Source organism: Sceloporus undulatus, chromosome 2 (genome assembly GCF_019175285.1).
Source record: "Sceloporus undulatus isolate JIND9_A2432 ecotype Alabama chromosome 2, SceUnd_v1.1, whole genome shotgun sequence".
Lineage (NCBI taxonomy): Eukaryota > Metazoa > Chordata > Lepidosauria > Squamata > Phrynosomatidae > Sceloporus > Sceloporus undulatus.
In genome coordinates this window covers 292,735,764-292,758,055 of record NC_056523.1, presented here as the reverse complement: position 1 = coordinate 292,758,055, position 22,292 = coordinate 292,735,764, and the positions used below count along the sequence as shown (strand labels likewise).

Sequence of the window (22,292 nt, the reverse complement as noted above, 5' to 3'; positions counted from 1 at the left end):
CACCTCGGATAGCACCTTTGATGTTTGGATTAATTTCCGCACTAATACAGAAGCCACCACCAACCACCTCTACTGTGCTCAGTGTCCTCCCTGTCTTTGTTATCTCTCTATACACACCTCTCTTTCACTCTGTTATGCTCCCCCTTTGTAAACAATGACACAGCCTATCTCATATTCATTTTAAAAAATATAACGGAATTTAGGTATGCCATAAAGCACAAGTATTAATTTGCCTAGTACATTCACTTGCAGATCTTTGAAATGTTACTGTTTCAGATTATAAATTTGATAGCCACTAGTTAGGATTCTCCAGTCAGCAGGGCCACTGTTAATTTTTGCAGACTCTCTTTGGACCTAGGTACGGCTTCAAAGACTCCTGGAAAAATGAAGATACTTGCTGCAGTTGCTGCTTAGCTCTGCAGGAAGCTCTATCGTTCCATAAACATTAATAAACCAGCATAGGAACAGTATTTGGGGCCCTCTATTCTGCAGGGTTTTGAAGTGATGCCTGGTGGTCCTGGACTAGTAGTGACACTGCATGGTCTAAATCCTATTTTGGTCTTGATTAGATTAGATCCATTATCTACATGTTGATTCACCATTCAGCAACTGATTGAATGTGTCTATTCTAACTGCAACTAACTGTCAGGATGCGAACTTTTGTATGTTTACTCAGGATTAAGCCTCAGTTTACTTGGTTTACTCCTACCAAAGGGTGCTAAAGACTGCAGATTAAGCCTCTATTGTCATCAAGCAAACTGCTTTTAAAAACTCAAGTAATAATTAATACGAAACAAAAATATGGAGGCGATATGGCCTATTTCAACTAAAAGAATATATGGGGGGGACCCTCCTTTTATATATATAAAAATTATGCCAGCCAAGTCCACCTCTTATCATTGTCTTTTGTCCAGCTGGAAAAAAGTGACATGGTGTTGGGAGGAGGACCAAAAAAAGAGAGATGTTTGGTGTCAGGTTGCAGCAGCATATCTGCAGCAAACAATGAAATAAAGCTTTAGCTGGAGGAAAGTGGGATTCTGCCTCAGCTGATCCTCCTGTAGCTGTATGTGCTTGTCTACAACATTCAAGGTAAACAGCAGCTGCCACCAGAATCCCTTACTGAGTCTGCATAAACAGCAAAACAGAGAGTCAAGCTAATCAACCTGGCTCACCAGCTACTTCCTAAAATTAAAAAAAATAATATTATCATAGATCTATAAATTTGGCCATCAAAATAGAAAGCGTAAGAAAAGTGGCTGCTAGTGAAAGAAGAAATCATTCCTGGATCCATGTAGTTTCTAGAAGGTTAAAATGTTTTTGTTTACATAAGCAAGACTCTGATTTGGTCACTACAAAGATGTTTTAGCTTACTTATGCAAAGCTCACCTGACAACACTTTCCTGACTTGGTAACCATAAAAGGCTACCTTTACCTATTATTTATTTATTTATTTATTTATTTATTTATTTATTTGTATCCCGCACTTTCCCCAAAGTTGAGACTCAGAGAGGCCTCACAACATTATACAAAACTTACCTGATTTGATAACTTAGTTGTAACAGCTCTACTGGCTGCCAGTCCATTTCCGGGCACAATTCAAAGTGCTGGTGATGACCTATAAACCCCTACATGGCTTGGCTCTAGGCTAGTTTGCAGGGTTGCTTTTCCCTATATGAGCCTGTTAGAGCTCTGAGATAAGATAATATCAGCTCTAAAGGAGGGGCCTTTCTCTCTGTCCCACTATTTTCTCAGGCTTGTTTTTGTGGGAACAAGGGAGAAGGCCTTCTCAATCTGTAAGCCTTCTTGAGTCCCATTACTGGGAGAAAGACAAGATATAAATATAAAATAATACATTCCAGCCCTGTTCTAGCATCTCTTAAGATGCATAGAACTTTAGGACATTGGGACATGAATGTTCAATTTAGTATATAATTTGTGTAATTATTTTCTGTTTTCTTTTTATTAAATGGGGTTTAAATTATCATTGTGTTTGCAGTATTCATTTAAAAATGGCCCCCCAAAACCAGAAAGGGTATTCAGTTGCTTTGCGTCAACCATGGAATTTTGCACAAAGCATTTCTTCCATTTTTTTTCCTTTGCAGGAAAAAAAATCTTCTGAAGGAAAAGACAGAATAGCTGCCCTGTGCCCTTTGACTTGTACTACTTGGAAACATTTGTCTGGATGTACTGTACCCTTTTATTCCTAGATATGTGTGTACAGGATTACAGCCTTGAACTTCTGTGCCAACCATGTGACTTCCAAAGATAAAGCTTGTGAAACTTATTTAGACTGTGGTATTCAGTATCTCCAGCCAGTATGGCCATTTTTATGTTGTCTGGTTGATTTTGGGAGCTGTAGTCTCCCCAGAAAGGGTTAAATTTGCAAGATTTGCTGAAGAGGCAATAACTTCATACATGCAGATTCATATGTAAAGAATGGAACATCCTTCCCTTGAAGGTCTCATTGGCACCAACATTGGGGTGTTTTTGCCCACTAAGCTAAGAAATGCTTTTTATTAAAGATGTCAGGGTTTAATTTATTTGAATTTTACATGTACATGGTTTTTAATTGTTAAAATGTATTTTAAGTTGTTTTTCACTTTTGTTGTATTTATAGTTTTCATCCTGCTTTAGCTATTTTACTGTTTTAATTTTTTAAAAAAATAGATTTATGTACAGAGTATTATGGTCTAAACTGCTAAATTTCAAGTTCTAGCTGCAGTGGTCAGACCCATGCATTCCCTCCCCCCCCAGCACCTGCTCACTTGCTCATATTTTCTCTGTCCACATGAACTCAGCCTGAGATCCATTATTCTGTTCTTTCCTTTCAACAGTTCTAATAAAGTAATGACTCAAACTTTGGATCTTTACTTTATAGGTTTATTGCCAGCTAGACTTGCAAAACTGTTTGCACCTTCCACCTTCCTGTATTAGAGACCCCAATCTCCAGCTTAATGAAAATTATGAGACATTTCAGCAATAATGCAGTTTTGGACCTACCCTTAGGAAGACAAAATCATCCATGTCTTCCACTTCCTTGATAATTGCCTCCAGTGTCTCCTTTGCTGTATCAACATATTCTTGAAAATTAACCATCTGTTCATAGAGATATTCCATTTTTTGTGTTCTTTCTTCCTTCAAAGCTCTCTGCCTTTCTGTCATGGTGCCCTATCACCATCTTGACAATGCTTTCATTTTGCTCTTCTAAAAGCTTCTCCTTTTCCTTACAGTTTTCCTAGGAGAAGGGGGAAAAACAATATTCCATGTATACATACACTAGAGAAGGACTGAGTTGGGGAAGCAGTAGTTGACTCTGTGTAAGGCAGCTTCATATGTTCAAAATAGCCAGGTCCTCTCAATTTTAAGATTCTCGGACTGGAAAAATGATGCACTCTCTGAAGGACAATGCTGCATTATAAACTTATGTAAAACAGACTTACACAGTATGTTAAAGATGATTTTCTTGTCAGTCAGTAATTGACTTGCACTTTTCCTGGGAGACAGCCTCTTAGTTCTCTTTAAAAGCCTCCTTAAAAGGTAACTGAGAATACTGTTACAGATATTGTATAAAAGGGTGCTAAAAAGGAGGATCACTTCAAATCTTGAATAGTTTTTTATGAGTTTAATTCTCCCTTCAGTAACTGATGCAAGACAACATTGACCCATTACATAGCACTGTAACCAGCTGTGCATACCCACAATCCAAAATTATCTCTTGTGCAAATAGCTTTCCATCCCAATTGCTACAATAGCATGGATCTTCAAAAGGCAAATTTTTGAAAGAGCTGAAGGCATATAGGGGCCACACAACACTTACCTCAAGAGAATTGAACAAAGCCTCTATCTCACTGACAAACCCCTCAATCTTCAAAGACCTCTCTTGTAAAACATCTAGGTAACTGTCCAATTGACCCTGAAATAAAAGTTTTCACAGCCATCAAAATAGTGTGATGAGAAAGATCAAAATGTTTTATATTTGTAACAGGATTAGCTACGAAAAAAATCTCTCAAAATGCAAACTAATGGTACGGTGCCCCATTGCTTCAATTTTAAGGATCAGGCCTAGTGTACCAGTAACATCCCATCACTAGAGATCCTGAAATTCCCATTTTTGGAAATTGCTGTTGGATAGACTGTATTTAACAGGATTTTACAATATATGAAACTGTCTACTCACAGATAGGTCCCTTTGAGTTCAGGAGAGGTTACTTCCAGATTAGCAGGCACTGTCTAAATACTTGGAGAAGTATTTAATAGAATACAAAGCAGATTCGTTAATATGGTACAAATAGTTTTGAGCAGGGGTAGGCAACCTTTTTGACCCAGGTTGCTGTCCCGCAGACAACTGGGGGGGCCGAAGCCAAAAAATAAATAATTAAAAATTTTTAAAAATGTATACAAATAAATAAACCGGGACAAATGTAGGACAAAATTTTAAAATGGAGGACACTTTTTTAAAAATGGAGGACATGCGAAAAAAATTGCTGATTTTTAAAAAAATGTTAATATAAATGCATGTTTCGGAGGCTTCTATAGACAATTGCCCCCCCTGCCCCCACTTTCTCCCCCTTGCCCGCCCCTTGCCCCCGCTTGCTCCCCCTTGTCTGCCGCTTGCCCCCGCTTGCTCCCCCTTGTCCGCCACTTGCCCGCCGCTTGCCCCCCTTGCTCCCCTTGCCCCCCCTGCCCGCCTCCTCCTGATAGGCCAAAGGCCCCGTGCCCTCACGCAAGAGGCCAAAGGCCCCAGTGACAATCTGTGGCGGGACCAGGCTGAGGCCAGTCGCAAGCCCTCACCGGGCCGGATCTGGCCCATGGGCCGTAGGTTGCCTACCCCTGGTTTTGAGGAAACTAAGATCAGTGATGAGGCCCATAAAGCATTACAAATAATGAGAGGTACTGTGGACTTTTTCTACATTTTCCATTTCTTTATGGAACTGACTTTTTTTTTATAGATTTGGGAAATTATCACACAAAGTAGTAAAGCAGAATTAAACCAAGATATTAGCATATTTGGCCAGTACTTATCACATGACATTGAAGATTATCGCACTGCGTTCTGAGAACGTTCTGATCACGTGATGAGAACGGAACGCATTTGAGAATACCGCACGTATGTGTTCCAATCGGGTTCTCAGAATGCTTAAATGTGTTCCAAATGTGTTCCAGGAGGGAACGGATTTGAATGTGTTCTGAATGTGTTCCCAGAGAGCTGAAACGTGATGAAAACGTTCCAAGAGAAGTGTGTGCGGTATTCTTATCCGTTCTCAAATCCGTTCCCTCATTCCTCTGTCTTCTGATTGGCTGAAAGAATGACAGGCAGGGAGGGAGGCAGGCAGGCGAGCGACTGCAGTGAGGGAAGGTGTGTGTGTGTGAGGGGGGAAAGAAGGAGGGAGGGAAGGGAGGAAAAAGGGAGGAAAGGTGGGACAAGGAAGAGAAGAGGAAAGCAGGGAAAGAGAGGGAAAGTAGAGACCAGAGCAGAGAGCAAGAGGGAGAGGGTCTGGCTGCTTCTCCGGGGGTCTCTAGTGTCATGTCCAGTGGGGCTCCTGTGCTGTCACAATGCAGGAGGCAGGGATGCCCAGGACCTTCTCCTCCTTCCCTCCAGGAGGGAACCCACAAAAGCTCCTCTGTTTGGAGCACCACACAAAAGCAAGCAAAAAACTCCCAGAATTCCATAGCAAAGAGCCAGACAAGAGTTAAAGCGGGGAGGGAAGCTCACAACCTGAAGGCACACATTACATGCACACACACAGGAGCAAAAGGGTGTCAAGCTGCCAAAAAGGGGAAATGGGATGACAGCAGAGGACTCTTCTTTTCTAACCGGTTTAAAGAGCTGCTATGGCTGTCGGGGCTCTGCCCTTGGCCCAGTCCCCTCCCTGGCAACTTGCTTTCCTTCGGCTTGAAGGGACCTCCATGGAGCTCCTCCTTCCCTCAAGGAAGAGGGGACCAGGGCAGAGAGCAAGAGGGAGAGGGTCTGGCTGCTTCTGCGGGGGGCCTCTGGTGTCATGTCCAGCGGGGCTCCTGTGCTTGCAGCCTGCAGGAGGTAGGGATGGCAGGGATGCCCAGGACCTTCTCCTCCTTCCCTCAAAGAGGGAACCCACAAAAGCTCCTCTGTTTGGAGCACCACAGAAAAGCAAGCAAAAAACTCCCAGAATTCCATAGCAAAGAGCCAGACAAGAGTTAAAGCGGGGAGGGAAGCTCACAACCTGAAGGCACACATTACATGCACACACACAGAAGCAAAAGGGTGTCAAGCTGCCAAAAAGGGGAAATGGGATGACAGCAGAGGACTCTTCTTTTCTAACCGGTTTAAAGAGCTGCTATGGCTGCTGGGGCTCTGCCCTTGGCCCAGTCCCCTCCCTTTCCCTCCGCTTGAAGGGACCTCCATGGAGCTCCCTTAATGCCCAGGCTGCCAAGGAGGGGACTCTGCCCTTGGCCCATCAAGTTACATAGGTTTTATCCTATTTTCTTCAAACATATGCCAGCATATGAAGCCCCAGCGTTTTATAGGGGCTTGCCTTCCTTCCCTCCCAAGAGAATCTTCGGAGGGAAGACTTCTCAGTGAGGCTGAGAAGCACTCTCCCGGCCAGAGTCCCTAGGCTTACTGAAATCCCCCACCTCCCTTCCCCATAGAAATCAATCCAAAAACTGAGTTTAAAAGGAGCAAAGGAGAGCCCTTTGGGTCTGCATCTGAGAGAGATTTTAAACTCCGTTTTTGGATTCTTTCCTATGGGGAAAGAGGGGAGAGAGAGAGATGGCAGGACAATCCCATAGCCAAGTATCCTCTGCCCCCCCCCCCCAGATGAAGACCCATAGGGCTCACTGCTCTTTTAAAACTCCGTTTTTGGATTGATTCCTATGGGGAAAGAGGAGAGAGGGAGAGATGGCAGGACAACCCCATAGCCAAGCATCCTCTGCTCCCCCCAGATGAAGACCCATAGGGCTCACTGCTCTTTTAAAACTCCGTTTTTGGATTGATTCCTATGGGGAAGGGAGGTGAGGGATTTCAGTAAGCCGAGGGACTCAGGAGAGGCGAGCTCCATGGCCCAAGCCTCCTTTTTCCCTCTTTCCTGGGGGCAGCGCCTCTCCCGAGCCGTCCAACCACTGAGTGGCAACGTCATCAGAAGACAGCCCACAAAACTTAATACAGCAAACCGTTCTGAGAACGGTTTCAAGAAAAAGGAATCGCAGTGCGGTAAACTGCCGTTCTGATCCCGTTCTGATCCCGTTTTGATTTCTAATGCGGTAATATCCGTTCCAGGAACGTTTTCATCACGTGATGATATGGAACGTTCTCAGAACGCAGTGCGATAATCTCCATTGTGTCTATTCACTGCTGCTTTGTATTTCTTTCCTTTCTGTAATGCACCTTTTCATTGATGAGGAAAACTCATCAATAGGTTCCTAATATTGCTCCTATTCAACTAGATCCTTGGTGCCATATGTCCCTTCAGTGGCAGTAGTGATTGACAGCAGTCATATAGAACAGAGGGGTGATTCTCTTCTGTTTTCCCCTCCCATTTGCTATTTCCAAACAGGCTGAGATTGTTTTTAGTCTGCGCCTTTGGGGAGAGGATTATTTTTTATTTTTTGCTGTGAATGCATAATTACAACAAAAAATAAAAATTAAAACCTGAAAGGAATGGGGTAAAAACAACATTGGCAAAGGCACTGAAAGACAGTGTGGAAAGGACTCTGGATTACAAAAGCAGCATATTCACGCAATTGCAGAGGGGTGTAATACTAAGCATTTTTAAACGGCATGTTTCCATTTGCTTCGCTAATGTGTTTATTGTGAGAACAAAGCTGGTGTAAGTAACACATCAGTCTACTAACAGGTTTTTAATTTATGGGTTTGTTTTTTGTTTGCTTGTTTTTGTTAGGGGAATAAAATCTAGACTTTTTTAAAAAATGTATTGGCTTCGTAACTTATAAATTCACATTTATAGTTGCAGCACTATTGCTATGACCACTAATGTCCCTAAAACCCACATTATAAACCTGGCACCTGTACTTAAAGGAGCTCTGCAGCATTGGTAAGTGGGGTGCTAAAGGATGATGCATGCAGCTCATTCTTACCCATGAGCCACAGTGAAATAAGAATTACAGAAATAAGAAAAAAGACATGGTTGTGTTACTCTAGAAAATCAGTATGCAAAGGGATCATTTAGCATCTTTGAGACTGATCAAGAGAAAGAAGCTGGTAGCATGAGCTTTTGTAGACTTGAGTCTATTTCCTCGGATGCATGGGATTGAAATAAGGAGTTGCAGCAGGATCCTGCAGTGGTCCCTGTTTCTGCTCATCATACCACAACTTTCTGGCAGCCCCCCCCCCCCCAAATTCACCAGCACTACAGAATTCCTCAACCCTGGCTTTTGGGTTGAGTTTGAGGGGGCTCGGATCCTGAGACAAGGAGAAACTACATATTTTTATTTACTATATGATAAAGTAATACCCTCAAAAAGTGTGTTGTTGTTGTTACTACATTCTATCAAGTTGGCTTCAAATTGTGGTGACCCTATGAATGAGAGACCTTCAGGAGACCCTGTTATCAACAGCTCTGTTCACTCAGGTCCATGCCTTCTTTGACTGAGTCAATCTATCGTATAATGTAGTCTTCCTTTTTTTCCTATTGCTTTTCAATTCAATCACTTATACTGCCTCAAAAGGGTAGTACAATTAAAGTTTTGGTCATGTACAATTAAAGCTAGCATGGCATCATGGTTTGAGTGTTGGACGACAACTTTGGAGACCAGGGTTCAAATCCCTGCTAGATCATGTAAACCAGGTGATTTTGGGCAAGTCATATTTTCTCCATTTCAGAGGCAGGCAAAGGCAAACCCCTCTGAACAAATCTTGGCAAGAAAACTCTTTGATAGATTCACCTTAGGGTTGCCATATGTTGAAAATGACCTGAAGGCACAGAACAAAAACAAACCCGTGTAATTAGATAGAATTAATCCACTGATATGTTTGTCACAGGTGTTGTGACATATGCCTGCCTTCAAATCACATCTATATGCAGTGCCAGAGCGGAGGCATTGCTTGCAACACTGAAGGACCTCTAGCTTTTTTTTTGTAGTGGCATTCCTTGCCATCTCCTAATACTTTTCTCTTTTCTGTGAGCTCATAACTAATCCTCACCATAACAGCAAAGAGGGGAAGAGGCTATGTGTCCATCAGCAACCACAGATGGTTATGCATGCATATATATATAAAAGTTAGGCAGGCTGGAAATCCCAGGATTTGCACTCAATTCATTTTCCAGTCCCCAGGTCCCAATAGGACAAATGTCCAGTTCTAAATGTTCAGGGGATATTTTCAAAAAGCTGCTAGGTGGTCTTTTTAACTGAAAAACTTTCTTCTCCCCACACCTTCAGAGACTTCCAGAGGTATGATTCCTTTTTAAAAAAAAATTAAGAGGAGCTCAGAGGGCCACATCCTGTAGATCACATGTGGCCTGTGGACTTGGACTACATTATTCCCACCCCTGCTCTATATCAGTGTAAACACACACACACACACACACACACACACACACACACACCACATACATATTTATAGGTTTGGTTCTACATATCTATCTGCATATTGACACTTCTTTTAGTTAGCAACCTTTTCATGCCTATACACATTAATTGCTAGTTTGCATGTTTACAGATTTCCTGTTTGTTTGCTTTTCCACATCTACTCTCTTCCTGCATCACTTGTAACCTGCAGCCATACTTTCTCTCTTCTCTTGTTCCCCTTCATTAAACTATGTATTTGATTAGGCACTAGTATTTATTTATTTAAATATTTCTATCCTGCCCTCTATCTATAGATCACAGGAGAGTTCACAGTAAAGTCCACCTGATTAATTCGGTGGTTTGTAAAACGAATCGGGTTCAAATGTTTTAGTGAACAACTGTGTTTTCACTTGCTCCCAGAGAGACATTAATATTGGCACCAGTTGAATTTCCAAAACTAGGCCTGCCACATCAGAAAAGGCTTGTCCCACAATGCATTGCCATGACTCTTGAGGTGCAGAAGAGAACCCTTCAAATAAACCTCCGTTCTTGGACATATGTGTATATTTGTAAATAACGTTATTTATATATTTTTCATGAAGAAGATTTATGCTTGTATCTTTTCCCTGCTAGAACCTGTGGGTGGGGTGTATGGGGGTGTTGTTCAGCTCTGCCTCAGTAAACTGATATGCTCAAGTCCTTTGATTTTCAAGAAACCAATCTAGAGATGAAGCCACAGCATGTGACGTGATTGCTGTGCTCAAAAATTTCAGTACTATCTTTCACGTTTCCCAACAACTCCTTGGAGTCTGGCAAAGGGCACTGATATCAACATGTATCACAACTTTACCAGTACACAACTGTCTACATGCATACCTAGCTGGGAGCAGATAATTTTTTTATTCTATTCATAGCCACATTGAAGACCATTTTGGAGGATGCCCTGTCCTTCAGCAATGAGTTTGTAGAGGCTGTGGGGCAGGGGGGAGAGGAAGTGGTTTGGGAGATCCTAATGTTGCTTAAAAATATTTCTATTTCAGGCAGTATGTTGAACAAAATAGTTTATTACATTCAATTAACACCCTCATATTTTATTCGTCCCTCTTTTCCTCAGCTTCAGAAGCTGTTTCTCTCTTATGGGTGCTTGTTTCTTCAACAAATGGAGGACAACAGTCAAGAACTGCAAGCCCTCCTTGACCTTCCTTTGGAATGTTGGGCCATCTGTTCAAAAGCAGTTTGTGTTTCATAAATGGCTTTAATATTAATCAGATTCCACTGCATAACTACTAGGAAGGGTAAAGCAAGGCTGGAAATTAGCATGTGTGACTTTTATAAATTATAAAATACAGTTTGTGACATTTGCACTGAGTATGTATATAAATGCATGTACATACTCAGCACATTCTGTGCTTTGAAAGTGAGTGGGTGTTTCGATGGAGCAACATTCAATTTTTAAAAATAGTCCCTATTAAGAACTTATCAAACTTAGCACATTGCAGTTCTGAGAAATACTGAAGTGGTGAGCAACCTGTTTTCCGAGTACCTCCTTCAGAAATACTATGAAGAAATAATATGCGACTAGCAGAAACCAGACATATGTGGCAGAAGGACAAAAACAATCTTTTCCTGGTGGAAAAAGGCTCATGGATGCAGCTCAGAGCTAGATTTCATTTTTGGCTCCGTCTTCAAGTCACAAAGCCAAGGAGTGATGTCAAGGGATACTGTATGCTCAAGTCCTTTGACTTTCAAGAAACCAGTCTAGGGACAGCATGTGATTTTTGGTATTCTTAGTAACTGCTTAGCATTCACTGTTATAGTATGGAATCTCAATATGCTGAGTAGGGATCAACCACAATTAAAAATCAATGAAAGTTTTGCAATGGTTATCAGTTAATTTTACCCTTGAATGGTATAATAGGGCAAGTTCCCTGGAAAAACAAACCATGGAAGGGCATGGTAGAAACCTGGTGCAGTGCAGAAATAGGAGCAGAATTTGGAAAAATGCAGAGCTTGGAAAAGTAACTTTTTTTTGAAATACAGCTTTAAAAATCTTTCAGCCAGTAAAGCCCCTGGCCATGCTGGTGGAGGGATTTGAGGAGCTGCTGTCCAAATAAAAAGTAACTTTTAAAGACTTTGGATAGGATCCTCAAGTGAGGAGCCATCAGTTCAAATTTCATATCAGCCTTAATGGCATTAGGTAAGCCGCTATTCCATGGGCTTTTAGATGTTGCATGTTTGTAAGCCGCCTTGGGTTTCATACTGGGACAAAGGTGGGTTATAAATAAAATAAAGTATTAATCAACAAAATAAGTTACCCATACTTTCTAAGGCTGATGTGAGTCACAGTTCAACAACTGCACAGCCACAGGTTCTCTACCACGGCACTATGCTCTCATCCTCCTTCCGTTGCCTTAATGTTGATATGCCTTACTAAGTTGTGTCGGCATTACATTCAGAAGTGTGTGTGTGTGTCTATAGAAAGATAGAGGGAGAGTAAATATTCCTTCCAGAATTAAATGCACATGGGCATAATTTTGTCACCTGAAGGCACAGCCAACATTGGTGGCACAGGCGCCTTCCACCACCTTGATAGTCTTATGTTATTTTTGGTGTGGTTTTATAGTGGTTTTCGTATTAATGTACTTTTAATTTTTATTGGCTGGCCCAGTTTTTGGGTGGCATATAGTATCATAAATAATAAATAAATAAAAATGAAAGAAGAGCAGGAAGAGTGCATACCTTATGCACTTAAAAATCATAATTCTCTCTCAATCTATTTTTGAGCATATTTCAAAGCATTGGTGTTTTCCTTGGACAGAACTCGGAAAAATTATTTGTCTCACAACATTTCCCATCCTGGATGGGGGAATTCTACAAGTTATAGTCTGAAAAGTAATTTCTGGATCTAGATACAATATGGAACACATATCCTAAATGAACTTGTGGAATACACTTGCACTATCTATTAGAAAGCCTTACTCCAGGTTTCTTCACTGTCTTTATAGTGGTGCATTTAATTATGTGTACTGATAAGTCAAAGAAAGTTAGGTTACCAGGAAGGACACAAAGATTTGTTTACAATAAATAAATAAATTGGCTTCAAAATTACAAACTGAGGGCCAGAACAGATACAACATAGATCTGTTACTGGCTCTATAGATTCTTATAGTCAAAGGTAGACTATACTTTTGATCAGATCATTAGTACTGGTGAGAGGTGTTTCCCAATGGGTACTTTTTTTACAGCCAGAAAAAGAGAAGTGAACCCCAAGGTGCAGAAAAAAATTTCTGAAGACATTCCAGTTACCATTGCACCTGATGCATTTTAGGAAGAATTGGTCTTTCTCAAAACACACAACATAATCTACCTTTGTTAAGTCACTAACAATTATCTGCTCTCTTGACCCTGTGATGTATGCTATATATTTCATTGATACTTCCTTAATCAGTGTCAATGATAACCTAAGGCAATAAGTCCAGAATGTTAATTGCTTACCTTCAGTACAGTTACAGCTGTATCCAAGTCTGTCACCTCATGCTGTTTATGCTCCCCAGAAAGTTTGTCATCAGCCGAGATGGGACATTTACATTGATGGCAATAGGTATCAAACTGTGCCTCATCTATTTCTTTCTGTAGGATCTCATCCTTTGGAATATTTCTTAGTAGCTTATCAGGATCCATCAACTCAAAATTATCTTCTTCAGCATATGTGCTTACTTCCTCTTCATTCACAAATTCATATGTATTACTAATGCGGTCTGAAGTTTTCCTGTCATCAAACAACAGCTCTTCACCAGTCATTTCTGAGGATGTTTCTGCCTGAAAAACATCATCTTGGGTAACCATTTCATAGTCCATGAGTTCAGCTAGATCTTCCTCAATGTCACTGTACTCCTCCTCTTTTATTGAGTATAAAGGGTGGGTGTCAAAATCATGTGACAAAAGAGAAAAATCAATTTCCCCAAATGGTTTCTCAGTTTTTGCTTCTGGTGTTAGTTGGTCTGCTATTTCTGTGTCAAGCTCATCTAGATCATGGTTGATATTTTCTCCAAATGTTTGCTGCTCAGTGTCCCAGTATGAAACATGTTCATGCTCTAAAGCAATTGTACTTTGTGACACAGGTTCAAGGGATGGTATTAACTTGTCTTCTGGTTGTTGCTCCTCAGTATGCCAGTGAGTGTTAACATGGCAGGATGCTTCAAGAGACTGATGGCTTATTTCAGAAGATTTTTTGATGTCACCATTATCCATTTTGTGCATTGTTTTTTCAGGTTGCTGATTTTGGCCAACAGCAAAACAAATATCTTTTGGATCCTGTTGCACAGGTGTTTCATTCTGATAAACAGTCGCTGCATAATCAAGTATTGGACTAGACTCCTCATCACTTGTTTCTTCTGGTAACACCTGGCCTCTTTCTTCAGGTATAGATTCTTCTCTTTGACTGTCATCATCATTGCTTGCACCTGATCCATACAGTCTACCTCCAAAGGGGATTGCATGTGTTGGCTGACAAATCCCAACTTTTATATCACTCACAACCTCAACTGGCTCTTCTGTCAATTTGTCACCCAGATTCTCCACCATTTCTCTTGGTGCTAAAATTTCTGTCTGTCCATATGATTCAGTTAGAATGTGAACAAACTCATTATGCTCTTTATTTATTTCACATACTGTCCCTGAGATGTTTGTTTGGTTTACAGCTAACTCATCAACAGGCTGATCTTTCAGAACATGTTCTTTCTGGGATTCTTCCAAATTATTTGGAGTGTAGTCTTCAGGAATGTCCTTTTCCAAAAATATTCCAGTCCCATCATCTGGAGCATTATGTCTGGCAGGAAGAGGAACATCAGTGCTCCCACTTTCTTCACTGGTTGAACATTCATGGCTGTCTTCTTTAGATGCCTCCACTACTTCTTTATGGAGGTCACTATATAAAAATGATAGAGTAGGGCTGACTGCAGTGTCAGGCAAGGGAATTAATGAGGACTGAGATAATATATCTTTTTCTGAATGAGCCCCCACTTGATTCAGTTCACCCTCTGTGTCCTTGTCAGTTTCCTTAATAACACCAATTACTTTGTTTTCATTTGATAATTTAAAGGTGCCTTCCTGGGTGGCCATTATGTTTTCTTTCTTTCCCATTGCATGAGATGCTTCATCCAAGTTCCTTTGTAATAAAGAGAAGTCTAATATATTTTCTGAGCTTGCAGCCAGACATGTCTCTTCCTCCAAATTTTTCTTTGTAACATCAAATTGCCTCTGCACTTCCTTAACAGACTTCTCTTTTCCTGTCTGGGTGAAGGATGTATCATCAATCAAGGCATAATTTTCAATGTATTCTTTACCAATATTTTTTAGAATACCCTTGCTTTTTGGAAGAATGGAAATTTCTTCCTTGTCTTCTGCATTTTCTTTGACGCCTTTTTCGTCAACAAGTTCCTTTGATTCATTTCCCCTGTTTTCAAGCTTGTCTGCTTTTAAGCTTTTTCCACTTCGCTTACACACTGAAGGTTCATGGTCAACTGCCACATCTGCAGAATAACTCAATGGTCTTGTTTTCAGAGATGAAACTGTTTCCAAGTATTCTAAACTCTTTAACACATGAGCATCTTCCTTTTTATCACTCAAAGGACTGAGCAGAGAAGCATAAATATTCACTACCTCATTGCTTTCAGAAATATCAGAAGTATCTTTTCTTTGATTAGGTTCAGGAACAAGTATAGATTCTTCTCTCACTTTCCTAGGATCTTTTAATTCCCGTTCTTTTTGTAAGTACTTTTCGGGATCTTCCAAAGTTCCCTCTGAATCATTTTTAGACTCTCTCAAAATTTCCTCTGAATTAAACAAACATTTTTGTCCTTCTGTTTTTGAAAGGTCTCTTGCACTAATCCCTATAGCCTTGTTGGCAGCTGAGTCTGTTGGCAGTTCTGGGACTGAATTTACTGTTGAACGTTGCTTGTATATGTGAGTGTCATCCATGGTTTCTGGTATCACAGCGCTAGAAAGCTCATTTGGAATGGAATTAGGAAGTGCAGGAATATCAGAGATGTCTTCTGTTCTCTCTTGAATGCAGCTTCTGTTAGTAATATCTTCTTGAAGTTTTCCAGAAAGGAATTCTGATTTAAAATGTATTGTTGAATGTTCAGGTTCTCTCGTAGCGCTTCCTACTTCTTCAGTTAATAAACCAGCTTCCTCAAAAGATTGAGTTTCTAGTGCCTCTTTTTTTGAAGTCTGAGGGAAAGAGGAATGTATTGCATTTGCCTCAGAAAGGAGAAATACAGCAAGAGACAGGGGCTCTTCTGGGATCCCATTTGCTACCTCAGAAGGATATGTCTGGGTTCCTTGCTGCTTATCTTCAGCAGATGCGGGTGACGTTGAGGGTGCTGATATTTGTGAACTCATTTCATGCTCCTCCTTTATGGTGATAAAAGGTGGTATCTGGTTTGAGTTCTGATTTTCTATCCCAAGTGAGCAGAACGCAGGAAGTTCAGAATCACCTTCTGTGGTTTTAGATGGATGGCCTTGATGTTCCAGTGTTCCTGTCATATCAGTTACTGTGGATGAATCTTGACTAACTGTAGAAGAGTAAGGCTGAATTCCATGCATATGTGGTTCATTTGCTGATTGGAGTAAATGTAGATGCTCTGATTCCTGTTGCAGAATAGATAATCTCAAAGGAGCATTGTGCTCCTTTGAATGTTCAACCTCTAATGTTATCCTTTCCTGGTTTTCTCCCTTGTGGTACAATAATTCCAGATGTATGGGTGCTGATGGTTCCACAGAAGGTAAAGATAAAGGAGTGTCTTGTTTCCTGACCTCCTCACTGGAACTTAAGGACACATCTTCTAGCTCTGATGTCACAGTGTGCTGTGGCTTGTTTTCTTGGTTGGTCATTTCTGATTGCCCAGTAACAAACAAATGAGGTTGAACATCTTTCATATCTAGCTCTCCAACAACTATATGCTTTGGCTCCTCCAGGAGTGAAGGAGGATGATCTTCCTCTCCTTCAGCAAGAGTATATAATAACTCAACATTGCTAGAAACCTGTCCTGTCAACACTGAGGAAGGAGGAGTTATTTCATTTACCTTTTCGGAAATCATATCTTCTAGAATAGAACTTTGTATCTCTAGCTCAGTCTTTGTGGTCGTGAAGGAATTCAGTAGCTCTTCCCTGGCTTCACCATGCAGGGCAGTTCTCAAAGGCCGTGTTTCCTTTGGCACCATTTGTGGAGTCTCAGGAAACTGATGGAACTCATTTTCTTCTATCTTGGCTCTGTCCTCAAGAAGTGGTGAAATAAAGTTCGGCTGCTCTGTGGTCGGTGCTAAACTTACTGTGGGGTTTGTGAGAATTTCCTGATCCTTTATTTTATCAGGAACCAATGGTGAAATTATTGGAGATGTGTTAGGTACTTTGTTCAAAATATCACATGAATAGTTTTCATTTCTGAGGGTTTCTGGACCAGCAATAGGCTGTTCCAGTTTTGATACCGGAGTTATGAGTGAATGAAGTTTGATGTCTTCTTTTTCTCTTTCTAATGAAACAGGCTGGTCTTCTTTCAGTTCTGGAAGCACAGGCCTGTGTGACTGAAGGTCTTCCTCTGTGCTTGGAATTGGAGAGGATAGATCTAAATGTTTTCCTGATCCAAGTGCAGGAACCTTTTCTTCTAATTCTCCTTTTAACTCTGTTTCTTGGTAGTCTGCTTCTAAATCTGCTGATACAGCCTGAATAGCTTGTTTTACAGTATGTTTTGTTTCTGTTTCTGTTGTGTCATATTTCTCTGCTTCAGCCATATTGTATGGTATACTTAAATATCCAGAATCTAGGGCTGGTCTGTCTGTTGAAACACACTGATCTTCTTGTGTTTCCATTAAATAAGCTGACTGTGATGAATCTTGAACTGTTTCAGGCAAATGAATAGGGGTCCCCTTTATTTCTGTTTCATCTACTAACTGCAATATACCTGATTGTTCTGATAGAACTGTATCTGATAGCTGCTGAAAAGTTTGCTCAGCTTTGGTTTGTTGTTTTTCTTGTTTTTCCAAAACAGGAACAGACGGCACTGAATCTGGATGCAACAGACTGGTGATGGGTTTGTCAGGATGAAAGTCTTTGTTATCCAGTTGATCAGCAGGAGACAGTGGAATTTTTTCTACCAAAGAGGAATTCTGTTCCATACTCTGCTTTCTTGATTCAGATTTTACCAAATGATCCAGATCAGATTGCATAGTTGCAGGCAAAGGAATCTTTTCTTCTTGCTCACCTTCATTTATGGTGGGATGGATTTCATATTTATCTGCCAGAGATAGTTTTTCATTTATACATGGATGGAGATGTTCTTCTAACTTTTCTTCTCCTTGAGATGGAGCAGATGCTTCATTCCAAGATTCTGTAGACAAAGGTGAAATGAGCTGGGTTGCTTTCCTGTCTTTGACAAGATCTGATTCTCTTGAAAGATGCACTATTTCTTCTGAGGGAATGTCTGTGGGAGACAAAGACTGGATTTCTGCTTCTACAACTTCAGCATTTTGAACAGCCAGAGTGGGTAGAGGAGAGGCTTCTGGCATCACAGTAACTGTCTCAGGAACAAAGGACAGGTTGTTTTGCTCCTCCCTTTGCTTTGCTGGGCATGGTAGACCTGAGTCTGGCTGCTCCAGTAGTGGCCTTGCAATTATTAGTGGGGATGGCTGGGCTTCCTGTTTTTCTGAAGTCTCAGTGAGATGAGATGAAACAGATGGCAGCTGTTCAGATGAGTTGAATGCTTCCACCAGGGAGCCCAGACTTACTTCCTTACCTCCAATATGTGAGAGCTCTAAGGGTTCTAATCCCTGTGGTGCCTTTATATGTTCAGAGATAACAGGATGCTCATTCTCTGATCGTGCTACTGCTGCAGAGAGTTGGTGAGTTTCTTCTTTCTCTGCATCATGAGTTGGGAAAAATGATTCTGAAGCCTCCAGCAGTGCAGTCTCCTTCTCTGCATTGCCTCTTGGCTGTGACATGTCTGGATGCTCCGGTTCCGCTGATGTGATCACAGATATCTGTGCCTGAGCAGCTTGTTCTGCCAAATCTGATTGCAGATGCTCTTCTTTTTGCTCAGCTTCTTGACCTGTAAAATATAAGGGCTGTGGAAGATCAGAGTATTCTTCTGCCATTTTATACAAATCAGTCCTGGATTGCTCCTGTATTTCTGTTCCACTCAGTATAGTTAAATCAGGTACACTTTCAGAGTCACCAGCATCAGTTTCTTTCACCAGATGCAATGAGTGCAGAGGCTTTGAATCTGCTTGGAAAAGCATGGCCAGTTGCTCCTGGGTATCTTCCTTTTTTGAATAACCCACCTCCAACTCTTCCTTTTTGGTATCACTAACAGAAAGTAGTGATTCTGCCAGTTCAGGCACAGACTCTGAAGCTTCAGGTGAGTAATGAGGAATCCCTTGCTTCCCTGTTTCTTCAGTGGGATGCAACAAGGCTGCATTTTTCACTTCCATTTGTGTAGGAATAGTGGACTCAGCATCTTTGTTTCTAACATCAGGTGAAATTGATTTTTCATGTATAGGCTGCATGTCCCCAGCACTATCTGGATACACCATACCCTGAGTTGCTGGTTCAGATAGTACAGTTACAGTTGAATCAGAATGATTATTTATGTCATTTGCAGGGTAAGAAAGGGGCTCAGCAGCAATAGGGGAATGAAACTGAGTTGCCTCCTGCGTTGGCAGAGTCTTTGATTCTTCTGCTATTCCAGTCCCCTTTGTGGTCAGTGATGAATGATCCTGCATTTTCTGTTCCTCTGTTTCAACAAAATGGTTGGATAACTTCTCTGTAGTGATTGTTACAGTTCCAGGAAGCAAAGTTGGCTTGTCTCTTTGCCCTGTTTTGTCACTCCAGTCTGACAGAGAAAAGCTTGCCTGTTCCGGGATTGTAGTTTGCCTTACAGGTGAATGTATTTTGGTATCCAGCTTTTTTGCTTGGTCAGATGAGCGTAGTGATGGTAGCTTTTGGTTAGAGTTATTTATGGTTTCTGACAGAAAAGACCTTTGTGCTCGCTTTTCATCTCTGTTGTATGGAACAGATGCACCAGACTTTGAAATATTGGTCTGCACATGCCTGAGATTATAAGAAAGAATTTCCTTCTTGTTCTTCTTATCTGGGGCATCTCGCTCAATGTGCCTTAAAGATACAGAGATGCCTTGCCTAGAGAATATTTTGGGGGGTTCTCTGGGTTTCCTGATTACTTCAGAAGGTGGGGGCACATCTTTTTGGTTTATTCTCCGGAAAATCTTTTTATTTCTTTCTTCCAGCACTGCAGTGATCTGCTGAATCCTGGCTCTAACCGTTCCTTTAAGGGGCAGCTCTCCCTTTTTCATCAAAGCATTTTCTTTTTCTTCCGGCACTGAAGTTACCACTTCCTGTGTGATTTGTACCAAATAGTCTTTAATCTTTGAAGGTTGTACTTGCAAAGGCCATGACTGGGGATCAGCAGGATCTAATTCTCTTTCCTGAGCTTTTATATGCACTGATCCCCCAGGAAAGTCATATCTTTTACCATCTGGTCCTATTGTCTCATTTGGAGACAATGGTACCTGTTCAGGTGAGTTGCTTGTTCTTTTCTGAGCAGTCTTTCCCTCATCCATCAGACATTTAGCTTTCCCTGGAGAGGAATCCACATAGTTTTCCATACTATAAACCCCAGATGTAGCACTGGTTTCTGAGGCTTGGGATGTGGAGCATCTACTTGAACTGGTCTCCCACGTCAGTCCACTATCTTCACTTTGATTGGTGTCCATAGCATCAGATTTGGATTTCATTTCTTCATTCTGGTTAAGCTTTTTTAAACTGCTAAAAAAACAAATATTAAGAAGCTATAATCTTATTTTTTAAAATCATAGATTGAAATATACTATTATTATTATTATTATTACTATTATTATTATTATGTTTTATTTATATAGCACTGCAGATTACTTCCCAATATTATAAATGTCTTTTAATTAAAAAATAAAAAGTTCAGTGGATGCAATATATATCACGTGGTCATATTAAGAGTCAAATTGGACAATGTATTTATCATTACATTTCAGAGCACTTTCTCCCTCACTCCATGGTGAAAGATATTTGTTTGCTGCAGAGCAGAAATATTACTCGTCTGCATACCTTGAAAGTAGCAGGTTTTGTTTTGTAATTGGTCACTGAAGAGTAAACATGGGCTTAATTTGCAAGTCTGATTTCTGAGTTGCATATATCTGGGAGACAATATGGGAATACATATTTCCATTAATGTCTAGGTTCATACTAAAATACCATGGGTATCAGTATTATTGTACTAGGATTACATGAGAATTTGACATCAGGAAAAAAATCCTTTTTGCCCTCCAACTCAAGGAGCTGAGCATGTGTGCTTGTGTAATGACAGGGGACAAAATTCATAGAATCATAGAATTTTAGAGTTGAAAGGTGCCTTGGGGGCCACTGAGTCCAAACTGCTAACAAATAGAAGAGCATTACAAATCAACCCACTGTAAGCAAATTCCCCAGTCCTTATCTACATATGCTGCAGGATAAGGTGGCAGAAAGATCCAGCATGATGCAGTGGTTTGAGTGCTGGACTTATTTCTTCTTGGTCAATTTGAATTTATCCAGTCATGAATTCTCCACAGATGCTTCTTAGGCCCAAACAAATCTGTTTTCTACATTTTACCACCTTCCCCAACCTGTCACTGCCTCCAGATGTGCTGTACTACAACTTTCAAAATCCACAACCAGCTCAGCAGTATTTGCTGGGATGATGGTTGCCCAATACATCTGAAGAGTGCCAGAACTGTGGAAGGCTGACTTATTATTTTGTAAAATATATACAATATTTAAAAGGGTGAACTTAAGTTGAGCAATTATTGACACAGACTGTTGTTTGTCAGTAGTTTTACATATGAAATGAAAAATAAGTGTGTATCGTGTGTTTGTATCTCACACTGCACTTTGGAACCACTTTAGTTACCATGACTCTATCCTATGGATTTCTGGAATTCATGAGGTATTTAAAGTTATCAATCAGAGAGCTCTAGTGCTTCACCAAACTACAAATCCTAGGATTCCATAGGATTGAGCCATATCAGTTAAAGTGGGATCAGAACGCTGTACCTTGAAAGGGACCTTAAAGAGGAGCAGCATTGCTGGTGTTGTTAGAAAAGAGCTGAACTGATAAGTTCTATTATTTCTATCACCCACAGATATGGAGGGATTGTATAACTCTACTTGCTGTTTCTTTCCTCATGCCTGAATTTTCCAGGTGGACTTACTTCTCACAGAATAATTTGACAGAAGAATGTCTCCACATTTTGACTCCTATCTTGAGACAAGGGATACAGACTTACTATTTTGTTTTAGTTACCATACCTGCCGGAACGTCGGGAAGGGAGAGGGCTGGACTTCAAGTGGCATGAAGTATTGTTTGTTACCACTTACAGCAGACCTATTTATTCATTATTAGCAGTAGTATAGAGACTATAAAGACATTTTCAAGGAGGTTTTCTTGATCATGTAGAATTTTTAAAAAATAAACTATAAACTGACCACTCTCAAAAGGTCAGAATTCTGCATTCGAGGAAAAGCGACTCACTTTTTGAAACCTCATGTGAATGCAGAGGCAGATGCAACAACCTATCCAATGCTCATTGGCATTGTAGCATGTATTATGACGAGACCCAGCTGGCCACCACTCTCTGTCAGTAGTGTATATTGTTTCTGGGTATATATGCACTTTCCTATGTCTATACAATTTCTCACACTTCAA

General features: G+C 40.7%; 1 protein-coding gene across 1 annotated transcript in view; it reads right to left on the bottom strand.

Annotated features, from left to right (window-relative positions):
- The window catches only part of CMYA5 (cardiomyopathy associated 5), an 89,375-nt gene that overhangs the window by 51,629 nt on the left and 15,454 nt on the right, over window positions 1-22,292 (bottom strand). Inside the window, 4 exon segments of the mRNA XM_042452169.1 lie at window positions 3,001-3,135; window positions 3,137-3,235; window positions 3,818-3,913; window positions 13,000-20,341. Coding sequence (XP_042308103.1) covers window positions 3,001-3,135; window positions 3,137-3,235; window positions 3,818-3,913; window positions 13,000-20,341 — 7,672 coding nt within the window.